The sequence below is a fragment of the Theropithecus gelada genome, chromosome 13 (assembly GCF_003255815.1).
Source record: "Theropithecus gelada isolate Dixy chromosome 13, Tgel_1.0, whole genome shotgun sequence".
Lineage (NCBI taxonomy): Eukaryota > Metazoa > Chordata > Mammalia > Primates > Cercopithecidae > Theropithecus > Theropithecus gelada.
The window spans coordinates 18,047,182-18,069,958 of record NC_037681.1 but is presented as its reverse complement, the minus strand read 5'-3'; the positions used below and the strand labels follow the sequence as shown (position 1 = coordinate 18,069,958).

Below are 22,777 nucleotides of genomic sequence, written 5' to 3'. Positions count from 1 at the left end.
ACCAGAAATGTTCTAAGGGTTGAAAGTGCAGCCGGGACAGGGTCTCAAAGAAGACTGGCAATAAGAGCACATCCATTTACAAAGGTCACTCTGGCATGAGGTGAGTGATCTGAAGGAAGTGAACGGGCAGGTGAGTTTCTCTGGGGGACTCTCAGGCCCCAAGGCTGGGACACAGCAGCACCAAGGCCTGAGGCTAGAGGCAGCTCGGGAGCTCAAGAGGCAGAAAGGTGGCCAGAGTGCTGAGTGAGAAAGGTAAGAAGCCTGAGGGGTAGGCAGGACCTGATGTACCAGGCCTGGAGTGTGGACTTTACTCTGAGTGCAGGGGGAAGGCAACCAGCATTCAGTAGTGAGTGTGTGAGGAATGACGGACAGACGGATGGATGGATGGATGAATGGAGCGATTCTGCAAGGGAGAGACAGATCTGGTTTATGTTTAAAATGATGAGCAACTTCATCTTCTCCAGCATGGCTCCGTGAACTGTGGGAGTGCTCGGAGGGGCACGAGACCCTGTGGGAGGGAGTGAGGTAGGTTGTGCGGGTTTGCGGGGGGCGTGTTAAGCCTGCCTGGCCTGCCTCTGTGTGGAGAAGGAAACCCAATTACCGATGAAAGCCGCCTCATCTTACTCGACCGCTGGTTGCGGGGCTTGACCTGGAGCTTGTGCTTAGCTGCAGAGTTGTCCAAGCAGGAGGAGGATTCTGGAGGGTAACTGAAGTCGGCCACTGGTGCCAGGCTGCTGTCCGAGGTCCGGGCAGAGACAGTGCTGTCGCTTACGTGGTCTGGAGACACGACAGAGACCTTCATGGGACGAGAACAGACACACAGAGCATGAACCTCACCATGTGAAATAAGGACGACCAAAGCAACAATGCCCTTTTCTGCCCAGGCTCAGTCTTCTCACACTGTCTCTGGCTTGATGTGTGTGGAAATTCTTTCTTTCTTTATTTTTTTTTCAAGATGGAGTCTTGCTCTGTCACCCAGGCTGGAGTGCAGTGGCATGATCTCGGCTCACTGCAACCTCCGCCTCCTGAGTTCAAGCAATTTTCCTGCTGAGTAGCTGGGATTACAGGCACCCGCCACCACACCCAGCTAATTTTTGAGTTTTTCATAGAGACGGAGTCTCACTATGTTGGCCAGGCTGGTCTCAAACTCCTGACCTGGTGATCCGCCCGCCTCGGCCTCCCAAAGTGCTGTGATTACAGGCATGAGTCACCACGTCCAGCCAATACTTTCAATTAGATTCTCAGCAAGGAGGGGTCTAGGATCCTCCTGGAGAAAGGTAAATGGCTGGGAGTTTAAAGTACAGGGCCAGCTCCTGGAAACCTGCCACTCCTTCCCAAGACCATGCAGAGAACCTGTGTCTCAGGCTCCCGTGTCACTCTTCTGTGGCAGCTGGCACAGGCACTTCAGACAAGAGCTTTCTCTGTCAAAACACACCAGCCCGATTTGTCCAAGGGCACAGTCACCTGGTCCTGTCTCTGGAAGCTGAGAGGAAGGTTCAGAGGTGTGATTTTAGAAGCAGGGGCGCAGGAAGTGCCAAGCCCACCGCCCAGCATTCCATCACTGGAGCCCTGTTGGTTCAACCTAGCAGGTCTCTGTGTGCTCATGTGTCCTTTTGAAGAAATCTGGCTGGAAACTGCCATCTGTTAAGTTACAGGTATTTTACTCATTTATACTTCAGCACGGAAGAACTGATAGCAAATAGCAAACATGTCACCTGGGACAAAGGGATGCTGACAGCCATGTGGAAGAATGAGGGCAATACCCACAGATCCCTGTCCCCCGAACTTGGCCAGCTCCACCACTGAGTGAGGTCGAAGTTTGCTCCCCTGTGGACACGAGTTGGCATACAACTCGGAGCGCCTCTGAGCACATGCAGCCCAGACGAGGGGCGAGGTGCACAGGGAGACTATGGGAGGTGGCAGGCTTTTCATATAACTCTGTGATCTTCAAACAAGCTTTGTATTCAAGCACAGTGTGCAATATTAGTGTCAAGTTTCCATTTAACTTTAGAATTTTATTCACACAACGATTCAGTAAGCCCTCAGGAAAACAGTGAATGCGGCAGTGAGACAACACACCAGTGCCGTCTCCAGTGGCAAACTCCTAGGGCCATGGGCACATCTGCTGTTTCTTTTCCATAACCCTGGGACCCCCACACAGAGCAGGTGCCCAGCAGCCTTTGCTAACCCAGACAGGGAACCATAAGGATGATCATACTGGAGAGATGGGCTCCGATACAGGAGGAACAACCTCTCCCTGTTCACGTGAAGCTCTCTCCTATTAATAAAAGTGTAAGTTTATCTATGTAAACGAGGAGGAGATAATTACTAAAATGGGGGAGAAGAGGCTAAAAGTGGTCATAATCTACTTGAATTCTCTTTTAGCTACTCAGGTACTTACGGGAATAAGGCAAGAAAAATTATGTTAAAAATAAGTCACAAGTCTCCTGATCACAACTACATCTGTGCCTGTGGCTCTGGCTCTCACTGTGGTCACTGACAACTCAGGAAGTCGCCTTAGATTGGGAAATCGATACCTTTCCCAGAGAGCCTTCCTTAAAGGTCACAAACAGATGTGTACATTTAAAAATAATCGTACAGAGTCTATAATATTTACCCTTGTCTAGAGGAACAATGTATAAACATTTGCTTAAAAAGAAAATCTCACTGCCTAGGACTCATGAGAATAGACGAGAGGAGCCGCTTTGCAAGTGCAGTGAGAATGATCACGGTGCCTGTGACAATAATACCCCGGATGGTTCCTCTTTATAGAATAAAGCCCAATACCCTGAAGGCTCCGAAGGATGCAGAGCAGGCTCTCCTCCCTGTGGGCCACCCTATGTCTGTCCTGCGTGGGCAGATGTCTTGGGTTCAGGCCCACTCTGGCCCCTGGGTTAGGGGACCTTGGCATGGAGCTTAACTTCCCTGACCTGTGTCCCAGGTACAAGCTCTCCCTGACTACAGAACTCAACTCCTCCGGCTTCAGAACTCTCACTTCTGTTTCCACGGTTGCTCTGAGAGATCTTGGGGTCCGGAAAGACCCCAGGGAGAATCGTGCCTGTTGTTGATCAGTGATGTAACTACGTGAGGTGGGCTGGCGCCCGTGTGGAGGAGGTGAGGGCTGGGAAGCTGGCTTCATGAGTGGGCTGGCAGCATCCAGAACATTCACCTCTGCATGGCTTGCTTCCAGTCACCCAGTGTTTCCTGAAATCTGTGCTTCTGGATGATTCTGCAAGCAGAGGGTTTAAAAGTCTAGCATGTGGCTCTTGGTTGCAGGGAAGGCAGCCCAAAGGACCCAGAGGAAACAGCCTGGGGTCAGCAGCTTTTCATGGGCGGCCCTGAGTGACAGGTGCTTTAGGATGTGTGTCCTCAAAAAGAGGGGCTCAGCCACTGAGGAGTGGGCCAGGGGCAGTGCATGCTGGAAGGGCCACTGGACAGGAAGCAGGGTGGCCTGGCTGTTCCAGGGGTGAAAAGAAGCTGCTGGTCCTGCTGGGAAGCAGAGGTACTGATCTACCCAATCTCATCTTGTTCCCCCAAAACCCTCTGAGCCAAACCCTCTGAGGACAGAGATTCTAAGAGGCGATAAGCCTGCCTGAGGCCTCCCTCTGGAGCTGTGGGGCATGTATTTGTTCATTTGACACCAGGTCTGTGTTCCCTCCTCATCTTCCCTTCCTGCATCACCAGGAGTAAAATGACTCAGTCGCCTTGCCGGTTTATCACACTCTACCTGGCATGTCCTGCTTCATAGCAGGACACCTAGAATAGGACCAGTGAGACATCATGTTATCTTAAAAACCACCAGGTAAAACTTTCATCAGTTGTTATCACACTCGGTAATAAAATTTGAAAAAATTATTCCATACATTTCCTGAAAACCTTATTCTATCAGGAAATGTCACCTTGGTTATAACATCAAATACTTGCTACTAAAGACTCTTTTTTCCATAATAATCTTAAATTTTTCTGTCTGTGTGGGCCTGTGTGTAAGCATGTGGGCCTGTGTAAGGTGTAAACAGCCTGCAGCCCATCGTTTTGGGGCTTTAGGCACTGTTATATCAAACACCACATATTCTACAAGCCCATTTTAAAGGGTCTGTTGTTTTTCCCTCTCAATCAACCAATTATGCGTAAAAACTTTCAGGCCTCTAAATGCAATCATTGTGTCTTCAAAACGATGAAGACACTTAAGATTACCTTTGTGTTTTTAAGTCTTAAAGGCTCCAATTTTGGTTTCCTGTGAAGCTAGTAGATTGTCCATATTACCCAATAATTGATAAAATCTCAGAGCTTTTTTTTTTTTTTTTTTTTTTTTAAATAAAGGACCAACCACAGGAGGTGGTTGTGCTGTGACAGAGAAGGTCAGGCTGGCCCAGCCAAGCCAGCTGTGGAATTTGTGCCTCATGCTGTCACACAGGTTTGGAGATAGGCTTGCTTTTCAATGGATGGGTTCCTCACTACCTCTCCTCTTACTGCCCACCCCGGCTAAAGGCAGAGAACTGGGATGCTGTGAGAGTCAGAGACCTGTGGGACGGGAGGAGGGGGAGTCCATCTATGATGAGGAACGAGGCAGCTCACGACAGACCTCTTCCTACGGCAGAGCTCAGAAATGCACACGGTCACATCTGCTCCTGAGAGGGGGACACTGAAACTGCACACAGGAGTATCTGGAGGTGTTAAAGGGGTACAGGGTTGGCTCGGTGAAGTCTACGAAATAGGCCACACCATCCTCCTCATCCTTTCTCCCTTCTGCTCGAGGCTGGAGAGAAGGCCTGGGTAGCCCACAGTCCTCAGACCCTGCTCATTCCAGGAGCAGGGACAGCTTCGCCCTGGAGCAGAATTCTGGAGAGAATAATTCTGTAGCCGACTTCATGTCAGTCCCCACCCCACACACTCAGCCACACCACAGTCCTTCTGCCTTTTTCATCAGTGACGTTCTGGGAACTCACAACTACACAAAAATCTGGTGTGGCAGGGTTTATAGGTGTCAACATTGAAGTGGCCACTGAACAGAATTCAGAGAAGCACAGAATCTGCAAGGCAGTGGGTCACAACGAAGCCCCCCTTCACTGTGAATGGCCCCTCAAGCAGGCCAGAGGTGACAGGGGCAGGGGTGTGGCTATAAAAATAACTCTGGCCTTGATTTGTTTTTCAAGTGTCACCGTAACAGGTAACTCCAACTCTATCCATCCTCCACAGTCAGGCTTGTCTACACGGGAACGATGACCACCTACTTTTAACATTTATGTGCAAGTACAGTGTATGGGCATTAAGTGCTCTTACCACAATAACATAGTTTAAAATGTGGCAGCACCGCGAGCTGTGTTGTGTACGTGCGAGAAAGAGCTCAGTTCCTCAGGGACCCCCTCTTGGATTCTAATGGGAAAGGTGGTGTTTGGGACTGGTTCCTCCACCCTGCTGAGGTCATCAGTTCCTCTCTTGCTTGTCAACCTTTCCCTGCTGCCCTGTTTGCCAGCAACACAGCACATGACTACCCCTATGCCGACACCGCCTTCAGGTCACAGACTCAGGCACCAGAAACCATCAGAGCCTCGACTATCACATGCTCACTACTTGCCCCTCCCGCCGGCCAAATGTCGTGGCAACAGAAAACAGACACAACGTGTTTCCCTACTTCTAATGGGGTTCTGCGTCTGGTCATCTGCTCAGACAGGAAAGTCAAGGGACAGGGTTGATTCTGGGTTGATTCTATCAACCTATCACCCTCATAACAAATGTCACCAAAACCACGTCTCCTAACCAGACCTGAATTTCTACTCAAAGAACGAAAATAAACACAGCTCAAGGGCTGACTGTAGGCTCCAGTGACCCAGTCGGCCACACCATGCACAGCCTCACCTATCCATAGAAATCTCAGGGACACACACAGGGGATCCCAGAGCTCCAGCGCCCTCCAGGGCAAGTGTGGACGGAGACGTGCAGTGGCTTAGGCCGTACTTGCCTTTATGGTGGTGCCGGGACCCACGTCGTGCAGCAGAGACATCTCTGGGGGGCTCCTGGGCAGCCCATCATCCTCAGAGCTCATGCCAGCATCCTCTCCGCGCTTGGCAGGAAGCCCCCCTGGAGGAGGCGGTGGCCCCATTTTCACATTACACTGTATTTTTAACTAGATTGGAATAAAGAACATGTGCTCTTATTTTCATCAATGATATTTATCAACAGATCCTCCTGCTCTAACTCATTCATGCTGGAAATGCCTTCAGTGTCTTGGCGTGGTGCAGAGAACTGAACGTGCATCTGCCACCAGCTCTTCCACTGCCATCTTTTCTTTGTTCATCTAAGAATGAGTTGAGATGCCACTGTAACTCATTTGGTGTCTCCTGGGAGAGCTGTCATGTACATGTGATCCTACTTTACGGCATATCAAATAAACCAAGCGGAAATCATTTAAAAACTTCTCAGTGGATACTTGACTTGCACACCAGGTGACATGACCAAGGAAACATTTACCTGCAGTGCTTTAATCCGATCACACACATTTTCTTGGGAAAACACCCGCACAGGCCGAGTAGGGTCCTGTCCGGACTCAGGAATGAAAATACTGTCGTGAGAAAGGGCCCGGCTGCCCAGCGTGCCCCTCGACTCCCTAGGATAAAAGAGCCACTGTGAGACTCTGCCCACCTCCATCTTACTGACCCCCGGGGGACTCAGAATGAGAAAGGGGGATGTGGGTTAACAGAATATCAAACGACATTCCCTCTGCTGCATTTACATTTCAGGGGTCCCTGACTTCAGTTCATCCACACACTGTCAACTATTTGGAGCATTGCAGAGATAGGAATCTTCCTAGGAGATCTAAAGGTTGCGTGAATTATTTTTATTAATGAAAAAACCAAGGTTTGACAAGGTGTGAGGTGCAAGACAGCAAGCCTGCAGAGGGGAGGGGCTGGCACGGCCAGCTTCTGAGGATGTCGCGGCTGCCCCGGGGAGGGTGAGGTCCCGCCTTGTGGGCAAACACGCAGCCCCTCCATGGGCTGAAGGCTGTATGTGTGCAGCAGGCTGAGGGCCTACCTGATGAACGCATCCTCACAAGACAAACCAAGACATACATCCATGGCTGGTTTGAAATGAGAACTACTAATCTGCAAAGCCGTGGCCTCTTTTTATGACCTGGCACCATCCGTGTGACCAAAACCTCTGTGCCTGCCTAGATCCTGGAGCAGAGATGGTGGCCTTCTGTCGTCGCCATCCCAGTCCTTTCCTCAGCTCGGAGCTCAAGAATCTGATCTGGGACTGAACCCACAGGACATTCACAAAATGTCCTAAAAGGATGTGGGAATTAGCTGTCAAATTTTCCTAGCAGCACTGGCTGCCTGAACAATAGGTGGAAGGAGATGACTGAGACCCAGTGATGAAGGAAGGAAAGCCTACCTCTGCACACACTGGACATCTCATGTACACCACCCCACGTCCTCGCCTCCTGCCACTCCCCTACCCTGGACATCCTGTCCACCGTGGGGCATTAAGGACTCTGAGGTGTGGCCCTGTCCCACTGTCAACCAAACTGTGTTGGTTAATAATGCTTCCTTCTAATTAAACCCTCACGCCTGCAACCGTAAGCTTGCAAGTGGGAACCCATGGCTCCCAGGATGTGCGTGTCCTCACATGCCAGGGAGGGAACCACACCAACTGAAGGAATCGGGCCCTCCCTGCCCAGGGCAGCTCTTAACCCAAAGGTCGCACACACACTTGGATTTCCCCTCCCCAGGGGACAGCCCATGGCCCACACTCTCTGGGAACCACAACCACCACCTAAGCACCTCCGTTTTGGATGTAACGAGGAGTGCAGGCAGCATGAAGAGGCCTCTGCAAAAACACAAAATGGCACATGTGCAAGGCCATTCACTACAGCAATATTCAGAAGACTGAAAGACGGGAAACGCCCAGTGCCCCTCAGTAGGCATCTAACTGAATCAACCATGAATGTCATACAATGGAGGACTCCACAGCTGGTCTGATGGGCAGGAGGGTCTCCACACGCTGCATACAGGCATCACCAGATACTACTAAGTGAAATAAATAACAACCACTGCAGAACAATGTCCACAGTATGTCAGCACTGCATAGGAAAGGGGGGCCTGGATATTATCTGAACATGTGTGTGTGTTTCTTATTTTTAAAAAAATGAAAACAGAAGAAGAAATAACAAGTAAATAAAAGTGGTTTCCTTTAGGGGGAAAGAAATAACTAGATGAGGAGACATAGTGCAAAGATACCTATATTTACAACTTTGTCTTTGAAACTACATAAACGTTTTATCTAATTAAAAGACGAAACCAAACAAAAAGAGAAATTAAAAAATCACTAAAAAGGCCCGGCATGGTGGCTCAAGCCTGTAATCCCAGCACTTTGGGAGGCCGAGACGGGCGGATCACGAGGTCAGGAGATCGAGACCATCCTGGCTAACACGGTGAAACTCCGTCTCTACTAAAAAAATACAAAAAAACTACCCTGGCGAGGTGGCGGGCACCTGTAGTCCCAGCTACTCGGGAGGCTGAGGCAGGAGAATGGCGTAAACCCGGGAGGCGGAGTTTGCAGTGAGCTGAGATCCGGCCACTGCACTCCAGCCTGGGCGACAAAGCGAGACTCCATCTCAAAAAAAAAAAAAAAAAAAAAAAAAAAAAAAAAAAAAAAAAAATCACTAAAGCTAGAAAACAAACACAAACAAACAAATCTAATTTTATATCAGATTGTTGGCATGACCACACAGAGAATATAATAATTTCAAGTGACTTTGACTGCACATCCAAGATAGAATACATTCTAAGAAAAACAAGAAAACCAAAGACAACAAATTGCACTCACTAATCTTATGAGTAGTAATAATAATTAAAAAACCAAAAATATTGAATTGCACGCTGCAGTTTTATTAGCAATAACACTGATTATAAGACAGTGTGCAGACAAGTATTTATAGTATCTTTAACTTCCATGTAGGAAAGGGATAAGGAAATTATTATGAATATATGATAGGTTAAAGAAAATAAGTCATTTCATTAATATCATAAGGAGCCCTGGTTTCCAGCGTAAGAGAAAAGAGAATACAAAGAATTAAAGAAGGAAAAATGTTGTCTTACTAAACTTGAATTGGAAATATCAGCAAATTGATGATAAATTTTTCTCTTGAAAAGTGAACCATTTCCTAGCTACATCCACTGGACAGGTTTAGAATCAGTGACAGCCAATTAGTAATTATCACCCTGGCAGCTGGACTGAGGTCTTTAAAAGCCATTGCACACCACAAGGAGGGGGCCAGGGCCCTGTGAAGAAAGTGCTGATTCCAGGTCAGGGGAAGAAAATACACTAAATAAACCTGAGATTTCTCATTGGACAAGAAAGTAAGGAAGCCATCAAAGATGAATGGGGTCATGTCAAAAGACAGAACGAATTTCAAGTGACTCTCAACAGCCTAAGATGGAACAACTTGAGCATTACATGAACAAAGACTGTCATGGATTAAAAAGCAAATCAAATATATAAAAAGTAATGCATTCCAATGATATCGGGGAAAAAAAAGAAAAAACAAAACCCACTGGCCACTGTCAGGAGTTGCCAGGGGACCACGTCATTACTCTGAGGGTGGATCAATGAAAGGAGAGCCAAGCATGATCCCGACTTTCCTCTAGATTGTATTTCAGAGCAACCAAGCAATTGATGGAGGAAAGTTCTTCATCCAGGAATTTCAGTTAGCAAGTGTACAATGAATGACAGAATTAGAAAAACCACCACTTTGTGACAAAATAACAAATCATCACCAAGTGTTAAAACTGTCAGGTGAAGGCTGGTGGAGGGACCACAATGACACACCCTGAACCCACTGCTCAGAAAGCATGTGACTCATCCCAGGATGTGACAACATCCAGCACCTGCTTGAACCTGACAGCATCTGGATCCACCGAATGATGTACCGGGAATCGGGAGAATATAGGAAAGAGCTGAATCACACCAAGAGAAAGCAAAGCCAGAATACGGGACATTCTGCAGGACACGTGGCCCTGCTTTGCCTTCAGATCAATGACGTGAAACAAAGGGAGAGGGCAAAAGGAAATCGTTACAGATTTAAGAAGCACAACCGCACAGACACAGATGCGATGAATGGGCGTCACTTTCTTCAACCCACAGGGTCCCACGTGGTTTGCTCGCACTAATGTGCCTCAGTAAATGGAGCTGTTTTCCCCCCAGTGATGGATGAGAAGTTGCCGCAGACTCTCCCACAGACCAGACAGTACCTTCCTCTTCCTCTGTGTTGCTGTCTAAAAATGTCATTTGCACGTCCCAGGCCTCCTCATGCCCCACCCCCAATCTTCCTTGCCTAGCATCAAAACCAGCAAACTGTTAGCAGTCACTGAGCACCAGCTCCCTGCAAGGTGCTAGGAATATCAAGATAAAAAGCACACCGTCTCCACTTTCCCTGGACCCCGGTGGCAGGGAGGACATCAGCAAGTGGGCAGGACAATTCATCCCAGCTTGCCCCTCTGGCTGGGCTCCCATCTGTGGTTAGAGGGGCCACACCCAGGCCTGTCTCTCCAACACCAGAACTGTGTGCTCCAGTCAACAGACGGGGTGGATGGGGGTGGATGTTAGTTTCCCTGGGGCTTGCAAAGTGATGACATTGAATAATTAGCAATATTATCGGTGATAACATCTCGTTCCCCAAGAGTTCAGAGCACCGCCTAAAAAAGTGCATGCACGGCTGGGCACGGTGGCTCATGCCTGTAATCCCAGCACTTTGGGAGGCCAGGGTGGGCGGATCACGAGGTCAGGAGATCGAGACCATCCTGGCTAACACGGTGAAACCCCGTCTCTACTAAAAATACAAAAAATTAGCCGGGCGTGGTGGCGGGCGCCTGTAGTTCCAGCTGCTCAGGAGGCTGAGGCAGGAGAATGGCGTGAACCTGGGAGGAGGAGCTTGCAGTGAGCCGAGTTCAGGCCACTGGACTCCAGCCTGGGCAACAGAGCGAGACTCCGTCTCAATAAAAATAAAAATAAAAATAAAAATAAAAAATAAAAAATAAAAAATGCAAGCACAGTGTATCCCTTCCACACTTCACACGGTGCAATGTGAGTCTATTACAATCCCTGCTAGCACCAAAAACAAACAAAACCAAAAAACAAACCCAAAACTGGAAGGAAAAAAAAAAAAAAAAAAAAGTTCCAATCTTTCCTTTCCAGTCATCTGGTGCCACCAAGTGGCCAAACGTTTCTACTCCTTTAAAAAACAGGCGAGGAAGCTGGGGAGGAGGGGAGAGCAGGGGAGGGGACAGGACACCATTATCCGGATATTCAAGCCTGATACCCATCTCGGCGTGGTCTGTACCCCAAACCTGAGGGATATTATGTTTTCTGAAGAGTTCTACCCTTAAAGGGCCAGTGTTGTCTTAAAAAAAAAAGGTAAAAGCTAGCATAGCAACAAATCTGTTTCGTTTCCTCTTAGTCACAGAAATAACTGCTAGAATAACTGCAGCATATGTACTGTAACTATATTTTAATGAAATACAAGTTACAAAAATAAGGATTTCTTTACTAGACCTCCCTAGTTTTTTGTGCTTATTGGGTCTGTTCTTAATGATATTTTTGGATGATTTTTTCTAAGAAAGCAAGAAGCACCCCCTCCCCACCCCCATCAAGTGAAAATATTCTGATTAGATTATTCAACGTTCAAGTTTAGAGAAATGTATTTTTCTAGTATAGTATCTAGTCCTCAAAAGAGTTTTAAGTCAAGTTAAACCAGGGACCCTATCCTGATCCTGTCACTTTCAGCTGTAGGATGCTGGGCAAGTTCCAAATTTTATCTAGGGCTTATTTTGTCCGTTTAGAAAATGGCATACAGTACCTCGTCTCCCACAGTTATTGTGGACTTAAACACACACAGCGTTCTCCACCCCTAAGTTTGAAAAGACAGAAAACACAACTTCTATGGAAGAACCTCTAATGGAATTACCCAGGAGGAAAGGGGGCTCAGAAATCCAGCAAGTCACCAGGATAATGAAATAGTGTATTTGGGTGCTCCTGGCCCGAGAGATGTAAAATGCAACTTACTCCAGCTCATCCTCGGAGTCGTAGCCCACTGGCCCAGACTCGATGGCAATGACCTCATTCCTCGTCTGACTCTGTTTCCAGGTGCTACTTTCTGTGGACGATGGCGATTCTTTTCTCTTCTTCTTCCCAAAAAACTTCTTAAAAGTTTTGAATTTAGATTTTTTCTTTCCTATACAGATGAGAGAAAAAAGCAAATAATTAGTAATAATAAGTAAGGGTGTTACAGTATGTGTTCATGTGCATGTATGCAATGGGCACGTAAAAGAGAGAAAGCAAGATTTCCATCCATGCATCAGTTATCTGCTTCTGGAAAGTCCTTTTACGGTGCAGAAGTACATGGTATACCAGTTTTGCACACTTGAAAACACATCTTGTTTTCTTTTATTTAGGATATTTAAGTAAAAGAGCCAAGAACACTTTGGAAGATGATCACAGAATCAAAATTAGCCACTTTCTTCTCATCTATAACCAAGTTCTAATTTCTAAAATATATGTAAGTCAACTACAAAAGTCCTGAGGAGGTAAAGGTTACGGGATAACCCAAGCTATTTAGAAAATAATTCTTGGCCAGGCATGGTGGCTCACAACCTGTAATCCCAGCACTTTGAGAGGCTGAGGCAGGAGGTTTGCTTGAGCTCAGGAGTTCAAGACCAGCCTGGGCAACATAGTGAGACCTTCTTACTACAAAAAAAAAAACAAAAACAAAAACAAAAAAAGTTGGGCATGGTGGCACATGCCTGTAGTCCCAGCTACTAGGGAAGCTAAAGTAGGAGGTTTGCTTGAGCTCAGGAGTTTGAGGCTGCAGTGAGCTATGACCGCACCACTGCACTCCAGCCTTAGTGATGGAGCAAGACCCTCTCTCTCAAAAAAATATTTAAAATTCTGAAATGCTTTGTCTAGTGTGAATACAGCATCAAGGACAGAGGAGGCCCAACCTCATGGGCAAGAAAGTGGCTCTCTAGGGCACCAACTGTATGATGAGCTAATGACTTTTGGTGAGAAAAATAATGAGACTGGTCATCTCCAAAGGGGAGGGGTGTGGCCAGGCTGAGCCCAACTCTGCCATGCTTCCTGGATTATTAGAATTCACCACACTTTTCAACATTTTGTGATCGCTTCTCTGGTGACAACTTCATTCTCTCCCACAAATTCTATCATACCCAGGTTTCCATGATTTCACATTAGCTGCTCAGCAAAGTTCATTCCTTTTCCAGAATAGTTACAGAACTGACAGTGGGGGGATGTAGCATCGTAGATTACCAGGATGCTGTCTAATACCTCCTGAAAATTTGCAAAACAATTCATTAGATTTTATAATAATTTAATAAACTGAATTCCTTAAAAAACCCAGGATCTTTCTGTTGTGTTTATATTACTGCCTCCTTGGGAAGTTTACATGATCTTACTCTCATGGGGAGAATTCCTTAGGATTACTTTAGTAGGAGTTCCTACATCATTACAGGTAGAACAAATCACTCTCCAAGGATAAATCAGTTCTACGGCACAGTTTTCTCAACTCCTAGTGTGGAAGTGTTCTCAACTTTACAATCGTAGAAAATGTTTATGTTGTTAGTAGATGGTTCTCAGTGAGCATTTATTATTTTGAAAGACTCTTAAGAGTTTTCTGCATTTCATCAGGACACCCTGTGGCTTTTGCCTAGTCAACAAATTGGAACGCATCCTTGAAGGCCTGAATAGATACACAACCTCAATATCACAACCATCAAAGATGCTGCATTAATGGTGTCCTCATGTATAACTGGTAGACCTCAAGTATAACTGCTGTACACCTTTGTTCCACTGGCAGGGCTGAGTCAGCCATCCATTTGTTCAAGTTATATTTCTTCTGCTAGTCTTTGTAGTTCAATTTCTTTAACGGTTACAGGACTAGTCCAGTTTTCTACTTCTTGAATCTGTTTTTTTAGTAACATTTTTCTGAAAATGTATTTTTTTCCAAATTCTCAAATGTATTGGCCAAAAATTATTAATAATATCCTTATATCTTTCAAGCATTCACAACATCTATAGTGACTGATGCCTCTTTTCTTACCCTGATATGAATTATCATAAATGTGCCTCTTCTTTGTTCCTTGATCAATGGCACCAGAGGCTGATCAATTTTAATTGCCTTAAAAAAGTTTAGCTTTGTTAATTCTTTCAGTTGAATGTCTATTTCATATTGTATTAATTTCTGTTCTTATCTTTATTCCTTCCTTCCTACTTTCTGCAGGTTTACTTTACTATTTTCTTAAACTTCTTGAGATAAACATTTGGTTTATTACTTTTTAGACTTTCCTGCTTTTATAATATAATATTTAAGGCAATGCATTTCCCTCTAAGTCTGTTTTAGCTGCATCTACATATTTTAGAACGTAGTATTTTCATTATTGTTTGGTCAAAAATATTTTCTAACTTCTATTATGATACCTTCTTAGACTTGTGGGTTATTTAGGAAAGTATGTCTGCTTCATTTCTAAGCAGTTGAGGATTTTCTAGCTTAATTAATTATTTCTAGCTTATTATTTCTAATAATTATTGTTATTGATTTCTAGCTAATTAGTTATTGATTTCTAGCTCAATTAATTGCACTGTGGTCCAGTAACATACTCTGAATGATTTGAACCCATTCAAATCGGTTGATACTTGCTTTATGGCTTACCACATGAACAATTTTTAAAAATGTTCCTGGTGTGCTTGAAAATAATGCTTTTTCTTCAGTGTTCTATATATGTCAATTAGAAGATCTCTCTTAAAAAATTGTGTTGTCCAAGTATTTTATATCTTTACTGACTTTTAAAATGTTTGTTTTTAGCAATTACTGAGAGAGATGTGTTAAAAATAACCCCACTCTGATGACAGATTTTCTTATTTATCTTTAGTTGTCAGTTTCTACTTTACAACTTTATTTGTTGGGGAGGTTTCTTTCCTGCAAAAACCGGAAAGCCTGCTAGACAAATTCTAAAAGAGTTGTAATACTTACAACTTTCTATAATACGTTAATGCATAGAAATGTAAAATTATTATCTTGCTGAGGAACTGAACATTTTGTGAAAAGGCCCTCTTTATGTTTAGTTATGTTTTTTGCCTTACATTTCATTTTGACTGCTCTTAGTACAGGTAGATTATACCAAATCGGAAAATCTGAAATGCCGCAAAATCTGAAACTTTTTGAGCTCCCACCCGATGCTTAAAGGAAATGCTCACTGGAGCATTTCAGACTTTAGATTTTCAAATTTGAGACACTCAACTGGTAAGTATAATGCAAGTATTCCAAAATCTGAAAAAATCTGAAATCTGAAACACTCCTGATCCCAACATTTTGGATAAGGGATATTCAACCTGTATAGCTACACCATCTTCCTCTACCCAGCGCTCACGAGGTACAGGTTTTTGTATCCTATTACTATCCTTACTTTTCTGAACCTTTATAGTTAAGATTCATACATTTAGAGTTTTGGAATCTAATCTGATAATCTTTAACTCTTAAATGGAACAATTAATGTAATTAATTAATCTAACTAGTCCACTCACACTCACTGTAATTACTGATATATTAATAAAAACAAATCTATCATCTTATGTGTTTTTTCATTGATCTTAAAAAAAAAAATTCCATTTCTTCCATTGCTAGTTTATAACCCTTATCTTTTGCTTCCTCTTTCAGTGGTTACCCTAGAAATTATACTACACATTTGACTACAGGTCAATACAAGGACCTTAGAATACTTCAATTCCATTTTTGGCACTATTGTTTTAATTCTGATTGTTAAAAAAAACCCCGAAGTTATTTCATGTTCACATAGATGTATCCACTTGCTTATTGTTTTCTTTGTTCTTCATTGCTTCTCATACTCCAGATTGTGCACTAGGAAGATTTTCCTTTGGCCTGAGGGCACATTCGTGCAGAATCTGTGTTTACTGGGGGCTTACTGGGACCAACCCAGTTTTTGTTTGTCCGAAAATGCTTTCATTTCTCCATCACTCCTGAAATACATTTTTCCTAGGTATAACATTCTATTAAGCTAGTGCAAAAGTAATTGCAGCTCTTGCCATGACAGTTAATGGCAAAAACAGCAATTACTTTTGTGCCAACATAATAGTTTGGCAGTTACTTTTCCTAAGGATATTTAGGCTATTATTTCCCTGTTTTGTGGCTTCTGTTGTGTTGAGAAGTTAGGCATTAGTTATTTTTTTGCTCCTGTCCAGGTAATCTGTCTCTTTTTCTCAGACTCATTTTAAGATTTTTCATCCTCCTTGGTTTTCTGCAGTTTTACCTCATGTGGATTTTTCTTTGATTTATCCTTCTTGGGATTCATTGGGTTTCTTAAACCTGTGGGTTGGGTCATCTTTTTGATAAAATCCAGAAAATTCTCAGTCCTTCTCTCCTCCCCTGAGACTATGCTCAAATGGATATTACACCCTTTCACTTACTCTCTACGCTCCTTGTTCCCCTTTCTGTATTTTCTATCTTTTTACCATTCTATGGTACATTTTGTATAATTTCTTGTGATCTATCTTGATCTGATATAATCTGCAGTTATAACCATGCATTTTAATAATTACATTTTATTTTACATAAATATAATTGAAAATAAAATTTTAATAATTACATTTATTTTAAATGAATTTATGTAAAATAAAATTTTAATCATTACATTTATTTCTAAAAATTCCTTTGTTTTTCAAATCTGCTACACCTTGTAAAAAAAATTATTTTGTAAATTACACACAGTAAAATTCATTCTTTCTGGTGTACATAGAGTTGTACATAGAGTTGTATAATTATCACCACAATCAAGATACAGGACTGTCCTCATGCTGCCCTTTTGTAGTCCAACATTCCCCGCTACCTTTAACCCTTGGCAACCACTTATAACTTTTCTGTTCCTATAGTTTTGCCTTTTCTAGAATGTCATATAGATTAAGTCACACACTATGTCCCCTTTTCATTCTGGCTTCTTTCACTCAGCACAACACATTAGAGGCTCACTCATGTTATACCAAATCAATAGTCTATTTCTTTTTATTGCTGAGTAGAACTCCATTGTGTGAATATACCAGTTTGTTGAACCATTTCAACCTGCTGAAAGACATCTGGGTTCTTTTCAGTTTTTAGTAATTATAAATAAGTTGCTATAGTTTGTGCGTGTGTGTGTGTGTGTGTGTGTGTGTGTGTGTGTGTAAACATAAGTTTCCACTGCCAAGTAAATACCTAGGAGTTGGATTGCCGAGTCATAGGCTAAGTGTATGTTTAATTTCACAAGGAGCTGCCAAAATGTTTTTCCAAAGTGGCTGTGCCATTTTGCATTCCTCCCTTCAGTGTATCCTTATCAGCTCCTCTTGCTATGGTGGTTTTCTCCAGACATTTAATAGGTGTGTCCTGGTATCTCACTGTAGTTTTACTCTGCATTACCTAATGATTATAGATATTGAGATTTCTTCATATGCTTATTTGTCATCTGCACATCTTCTTAGGTTAAAGCATCATTTAAAATTTGCTCCTCATTTTGTAACTGAGTTATTTGTTTTCTTATTTTTGAATTTTGAGAGTTCCAAATATATGCTGGATATAAGTCCTTTATCAAGTGTGATTTATAAATATTTTCTTCTAGTCTGTGACTTGTCTTTTCATTTTCTTAAAAGTGTCTTTCTCAGAGCATATTTTAAAGTTTTGATGAAGTCCAATTTATAAATTTTTTCCTTTTATGGATTCAGGTATTATATCTAAGAATCCTTGCCTAATCCTTGGTCATAAATATCTTCTACTATGCTTTCTTTTAAAGGCGTTAAGAGTTTTATATTTAGGTTTATGACACATTTTGAGTTAATTTTTGTATAATCTGTGAGGTATATTTACATATGAATGTCCAATTGTTCCAGCACCATTTGTTGAAATATTATCTTTTCTCCAATGAATTGCCTTTGCAATTTTGTCAAAATTGATTAACCATATTTGTATGGGTCTGTTTTTGAACTCTACTTCCTTCTGTCTCTGTGTATCTATCCTTTTGCCAATACCATACTGTCTTGGTTACTGCAGCTTTATAGCAAGTCTTAAAAACAGGTAGGACGAAGCTTTCAACTTTACGTTTTTTCAAAATTGTTTTTACCTATTCTAGCTCTTTGTTTTTTCACACAAATTTTCAAATCAGTTTGCCAATATCTGCAAAAAGTTCTGCTGGGATTTTGATTGCTTCCTCTTTACCCCTCCTCCTCCCCATTTCTGATGGGTTATTTAAAAAAAAATCATCCCAGGCACTATTATTATTTCATCTATGTGGACTTGGCTTTTTCCTAAATGAAAAAATCTCTGACTCTTCATGGAAATCAAATAAATTATTACTTGTCAGTATTCCTGCTACAGAATATTGAGCTAACTGTGTGTCGGTCTTCCATAACTGACTTTTAAATACTGCACTGCAATCTTGGTGTATTTGTGTAAGAGTTCTGAGTGTTTTTCTGTATATGTTGTATAATCATGTCGTCTATAAATAGAGACAGTTTTATTTCTTCCATCTCTCTGTCTTTTATTCCTTTCTCTTGCTTTATTGCACTGGCTGGGTGCTATGCCACTTTTCCCTGGATGTTTTAAAACTTTTTTATTATCTTCAAACATAGTATGCATAGTTGTTTTATAGGATGTATTTGGTAATTCTGATATTGATGCCTTCATGTGTCTGTTTCTCTTGTCTGTCTTCACGTGTGCATGGCGTTCTCCTTGTGTGCATATCTCCGTCCATAGTTCCCCTTTTCATAAGGAAACCCTACTCCAATATGATCTCATCTTAACAAATTACATCTGCAATAACCCTGTCTTCAAACAAAGCCACATTTGGAGATGCTGGAGACTTCAACATATGGATTTGGTGGGAGCACCATTCAACACATAGCATGTTAGCTCTCATTCATAGTATACTGCTGCCTTTGATGCCTGGTTATCACTATGTGGTTGTCATGACACTGAAAATACTGTTTTCTGTAATAACTTGAAGTCTAAATAGAAGGCGCCTTCCTTTAGTGAATATTATTTGTTTCTGCAAAATACCTGGGTTTGAATCCAGTCTAGAAGCAGTATGAACCAAGTTCAAGGGTTGAGGTTCTCTGAATTACCCGAATGGTGGAAACTCAAGCTACAAATCTACAAAAGGGTTGGTTTACCCCTACTTCACACCTACTCAGATTTGGTAGCTCCTTGGCTCCCCTTTATTGTAGAGGGCATCTTCTATTAGACCATCTACCTTACACAGACCTTGTAGTTTGATATTTGACCTTGCTCTCACCTTCCACCCCATGAAGACATGAAAATTTCCAAGACTGGTAAATGATCTAAGGGCAAAAGTGGCTTTTATACTCTGTTGTCTCTCCAGGTTACCATTTTCCTTTTCTATTTTTTTTTTTTTTTGGAGGCAGGGTCTTGCTTGTTGCCCAGGCTGGAGTGCAGTGGTGTAATCATAGCCCACTAAAGCATTAACCTTCTGGGCTCACACAATCCTCCCACCTCAGCCTCCCAAGTAGATGGGACTACAGCTGTGTGCCACCATGTCCAGCCCATTTTAAAATTTTTTTGTAGAGACAGAGTCTCACTATGCCCAAGCTGGTCTTGAACTCCTGGGCTCAAGCAATCCTCCCACCTCGGCCTCCCAGAGTGCTGGGATTACAGATGGAAGCTGCTGTGCCTGGCCCATTTGCCTTTCAATTCTGGCTTTATTATTTCTTACTGTGAAAAATATTTTAAAGAATATTCTTATCTAGAATTTTAAATTTTAAGTGGAAGAGGATTGGTCTGAATAACTTAAGCTCACTATTTGAAAAAAGGAAAACTTAGTCCGTTTTCTTCAGTAACCTCTGTGTGTATTCAGAACTAGCACTTATTGAGGTCATTTCAGGCTGATGAAATATTTATTCAAACATTTCTTGTTTAAAACAAGTAATAATTCAGTGTCCCATAATATGAGAAAATTTGAAACTCAATTTTTCTTCAGGGCTCATCTAAAAACCCTCACGTTAAATCTGGATTTATTTGGTATCCATTGAAATGTGACAGAGGAAAAATGGTTCTAATATGAAATAATAAGAAAAAATCTATCTTTAATATCTGAAATGGAGCCTTTGCTGATATTAGCATCCGAAGCTAGTGGCTAGCAGCTAGGATTTAATATTATTGGGAGCTGTTTCTCCTGAACTGTATCAAAGAAGATCACTACTGGCATTTTGAATGTAAATAAGAGAGAGATGAAGGCCTTGGTTACCAAAATAAGGGGAGTATATGAATGGCTAATCTAGGGAAAAGGTACATTGTGGGGAGATTACTTTTTTAATGTCAATTTTACAACTCTATCGACATAAACAGCAATATGTGGATAACAGTAAACCAATCACATGATTGGAGAACTCTTCGAATGTCTTGTGAGATGGTGATTCATGGGCCTGGAATTTAGCTCAGCAGAGAACATAGTAAAGATCTCCTTCAGAACAAAAGTCATGAAGGAGAGGGATCAAAGAGTCCTGATGTAATTCTTTTTTTACAGATGATCAGGCTGCCAGGTACTTTGCTCAGCCTCCTACTGATACCTTTGGATATTCTTAGATGGTGAATGAATCCATTTAGTACCTCTTCCTTTGCATTCATGTCAACCAAACACGGGGACAAGGTTACCTCCAGAAAGGAAGAAAATGAGCTAAAAGGTCCCTGTGCTTGACAGAGAAGCAGAGGAAATGTGCCCCAAGCAGCCTTAAATAATGTGCATGTGCCCTCAGTCACAGTGTGAAGGGCCTGGGGGTATCTGAGCACACTGGGACCTGAACCCCCACTTTTCATACAGAGAGCCCCAAAGGCCTGCCTCTGTCAGCCCCTCTCCCTGCCCCACAACAAAGCAAGTGCCTTCCCCAGAGCAGGGGAAGCAGGGCCTTACCTGTGCTGTCCTCCCCAAGGCCTTCTGCAGTCTCCCGAAGCTTAATGTCCATCACCCTTGTGGAAATCATGTCGAGCTCGCTGAAATTAGATGGAAATTCACGTTACAGAAACGTGGTTAGCAGAAGTTACCCATGAGTGAAACGGTGTTCGTGACTGCATTTGCCATGATCTGGCCTGCACACACTCCAGCAAAGACAGTCCAGGGCAGAGTGCAGCACAGTACAGGCCAAAACCACGTCCACAGCCACAAGATCAGCAACCGCAACAGTGTTTAATCACTGACTGGGGCAATTTAATGGAAAACAGATCACTGAAACAAATGCTTCACTAATTTACACAATGCAAATTAGGTTTCTTTCAAAACAGTTTTTCTCAAATTATAAGAAATGATTTTTTTTCTCTTGTTTACTACAGGAAGTTTGGAAAATAGAATGAAAATCACCCATAACCCAACCAAGCAAGGATCACTACAGTTAATGTTTTCATTTCCTTCCAATAATTTTTACGCAAATATTTTGTCCACGTGCACACATATCATATTAGGAAGCTTGACTTCCTGATTGTCTTACTTATACCACATCATTAAAATTCTTCACGTGTTATTTTAATGGCTACCTAATATTTTGATATACTACTGTACCATCATTTATTTACATTGAGATTCTTTTTTTTCGAATGCAATGAAAAATTTCAAACAGATACAAAAATGTGAAGAACATACAATGAACTCAAGATACGACTAATCTTGCTTCATTTTTACCCCCACACCCCATCCCACTCCTAGGAGGTGATTTCTAAGCAAATCATCCCAGACACGATGATCATTTCATCCCTATAAATTCAGCTGCTTCCTGAATTAAAAAATCCCTCACTCTTCATGGAAATGAAATACGTGATTATTGGTCAATATTCCTGCTACAGAATACTGAACTAATGGTGTCCATGCCTTCCATCGCTGACTGTTACAGCAGGCTCTGCCTCCAAGGAGGCGAAGGTTGCCCGCCGACCAAGGGACAACAAATGGATCTCATGTCGCATGGAAGGTTTCAGAACTTACTCATGTTTTACATCCCAAGCATCTTCATACTGATAAGAGCATAACATGGGGTGGAGGAAAGGGGCAAAGACTTGGATGTTAAGCAGTTCTGGGGTGGCATCTTTCCCCTACCACCTACCAGTGCCAGGCCTCAGTATCCTCATAGGCAAAAGGAAGATGATAATACTATGATGAAATGAGACCAGGACACGGCATGCAGCAGGCACAAGCTGAGCCCTGCTGTCAGTTCCCGCAGCCCACTCCTCACCGCCGCGTGCTACTGTTTATGGACAAAGGCTTCCAGAGCACACATGCCCGGCACGGCCTGGCAGCAGGTAAGCGCCGGTCGTCCAAGCAAATGGCTCCCTTCAAAGTCGCCATTGTCAGTCACGGGACGAACACCCGGCTTCCCAGCTGACCCCTGTGCTTCCGGATCCCCACCGCCCGATGGGCTCAAACCACTGCCAGGTGACTGACGAAAACATGTTCAGGGTTGCAGAGGAATGTCTGTCCAGAGACCGCAGGCCGCACAGGTGGAGAACCATTTCCTTCATGTGACATGCCAGGTGGAAACACCTCAGAGCTGTGACAACGGAACATCAGCTCTGTTGGGCCAAGTAACTTGTCTTTCTGAACACGCGTTCCCCAAACCGCAGTAAAGTCCAAGGAAACGCCAGATGTAAAACCGTACTTAGAAAGGCAGTGCGGCAAATGCCCATCCCTCCCAGACCTCCTTTTGCTCCTCACACGAAGACAGTGCTTCTCACTGG

General features: G+C 43.2%; 1 protein-coding gene and 1 non-coding gene across 2 annotated transcripts in view; both read right to left on the bottom strand.

Moving 5' to 3' along the window:
- Positions 1-22,777, bottom strand: part of KIAA1211L (KIAA1211 like) — a 144,706-nt gene that overhangs the window by 34,464 nt on the left and 87,465 nt on the right. Inside the window, exons 2-6 of the mRNA XM_025354194.1 lie at positions 20,970-21,049; positions 12,058-12,226; positions 6,469-6,604; positions 5,960-6,124; positions 602-796 (exon numbers count right to left, since the gene is read on the bottom strand). Coding sequence (XP_025209979.1) covers positions 602-796; positions 5,960-6,124; positions 6,469-6,604; positions 12,058-12,226; positions 20,970-21,039 — 735 coding nt within the window. The 5' untranslated portion in view covers positions 21,040-21,049. The remainder of the gene's footprint in view (positions 1-601; positions 797-5,959; positions 6,125-6,468; positions 6,605-12,057; positions 12,227-20,969; positions 21,050-22,777) is intronic.
- LOC112605451 lies at positions 14,971-15,035 on the bottom strand. Its single transcript, XR_003115441.1, has one exon. It is a non-coding gene; the product is annotated as a U7 small nuclear RNA (small nuclear RNA).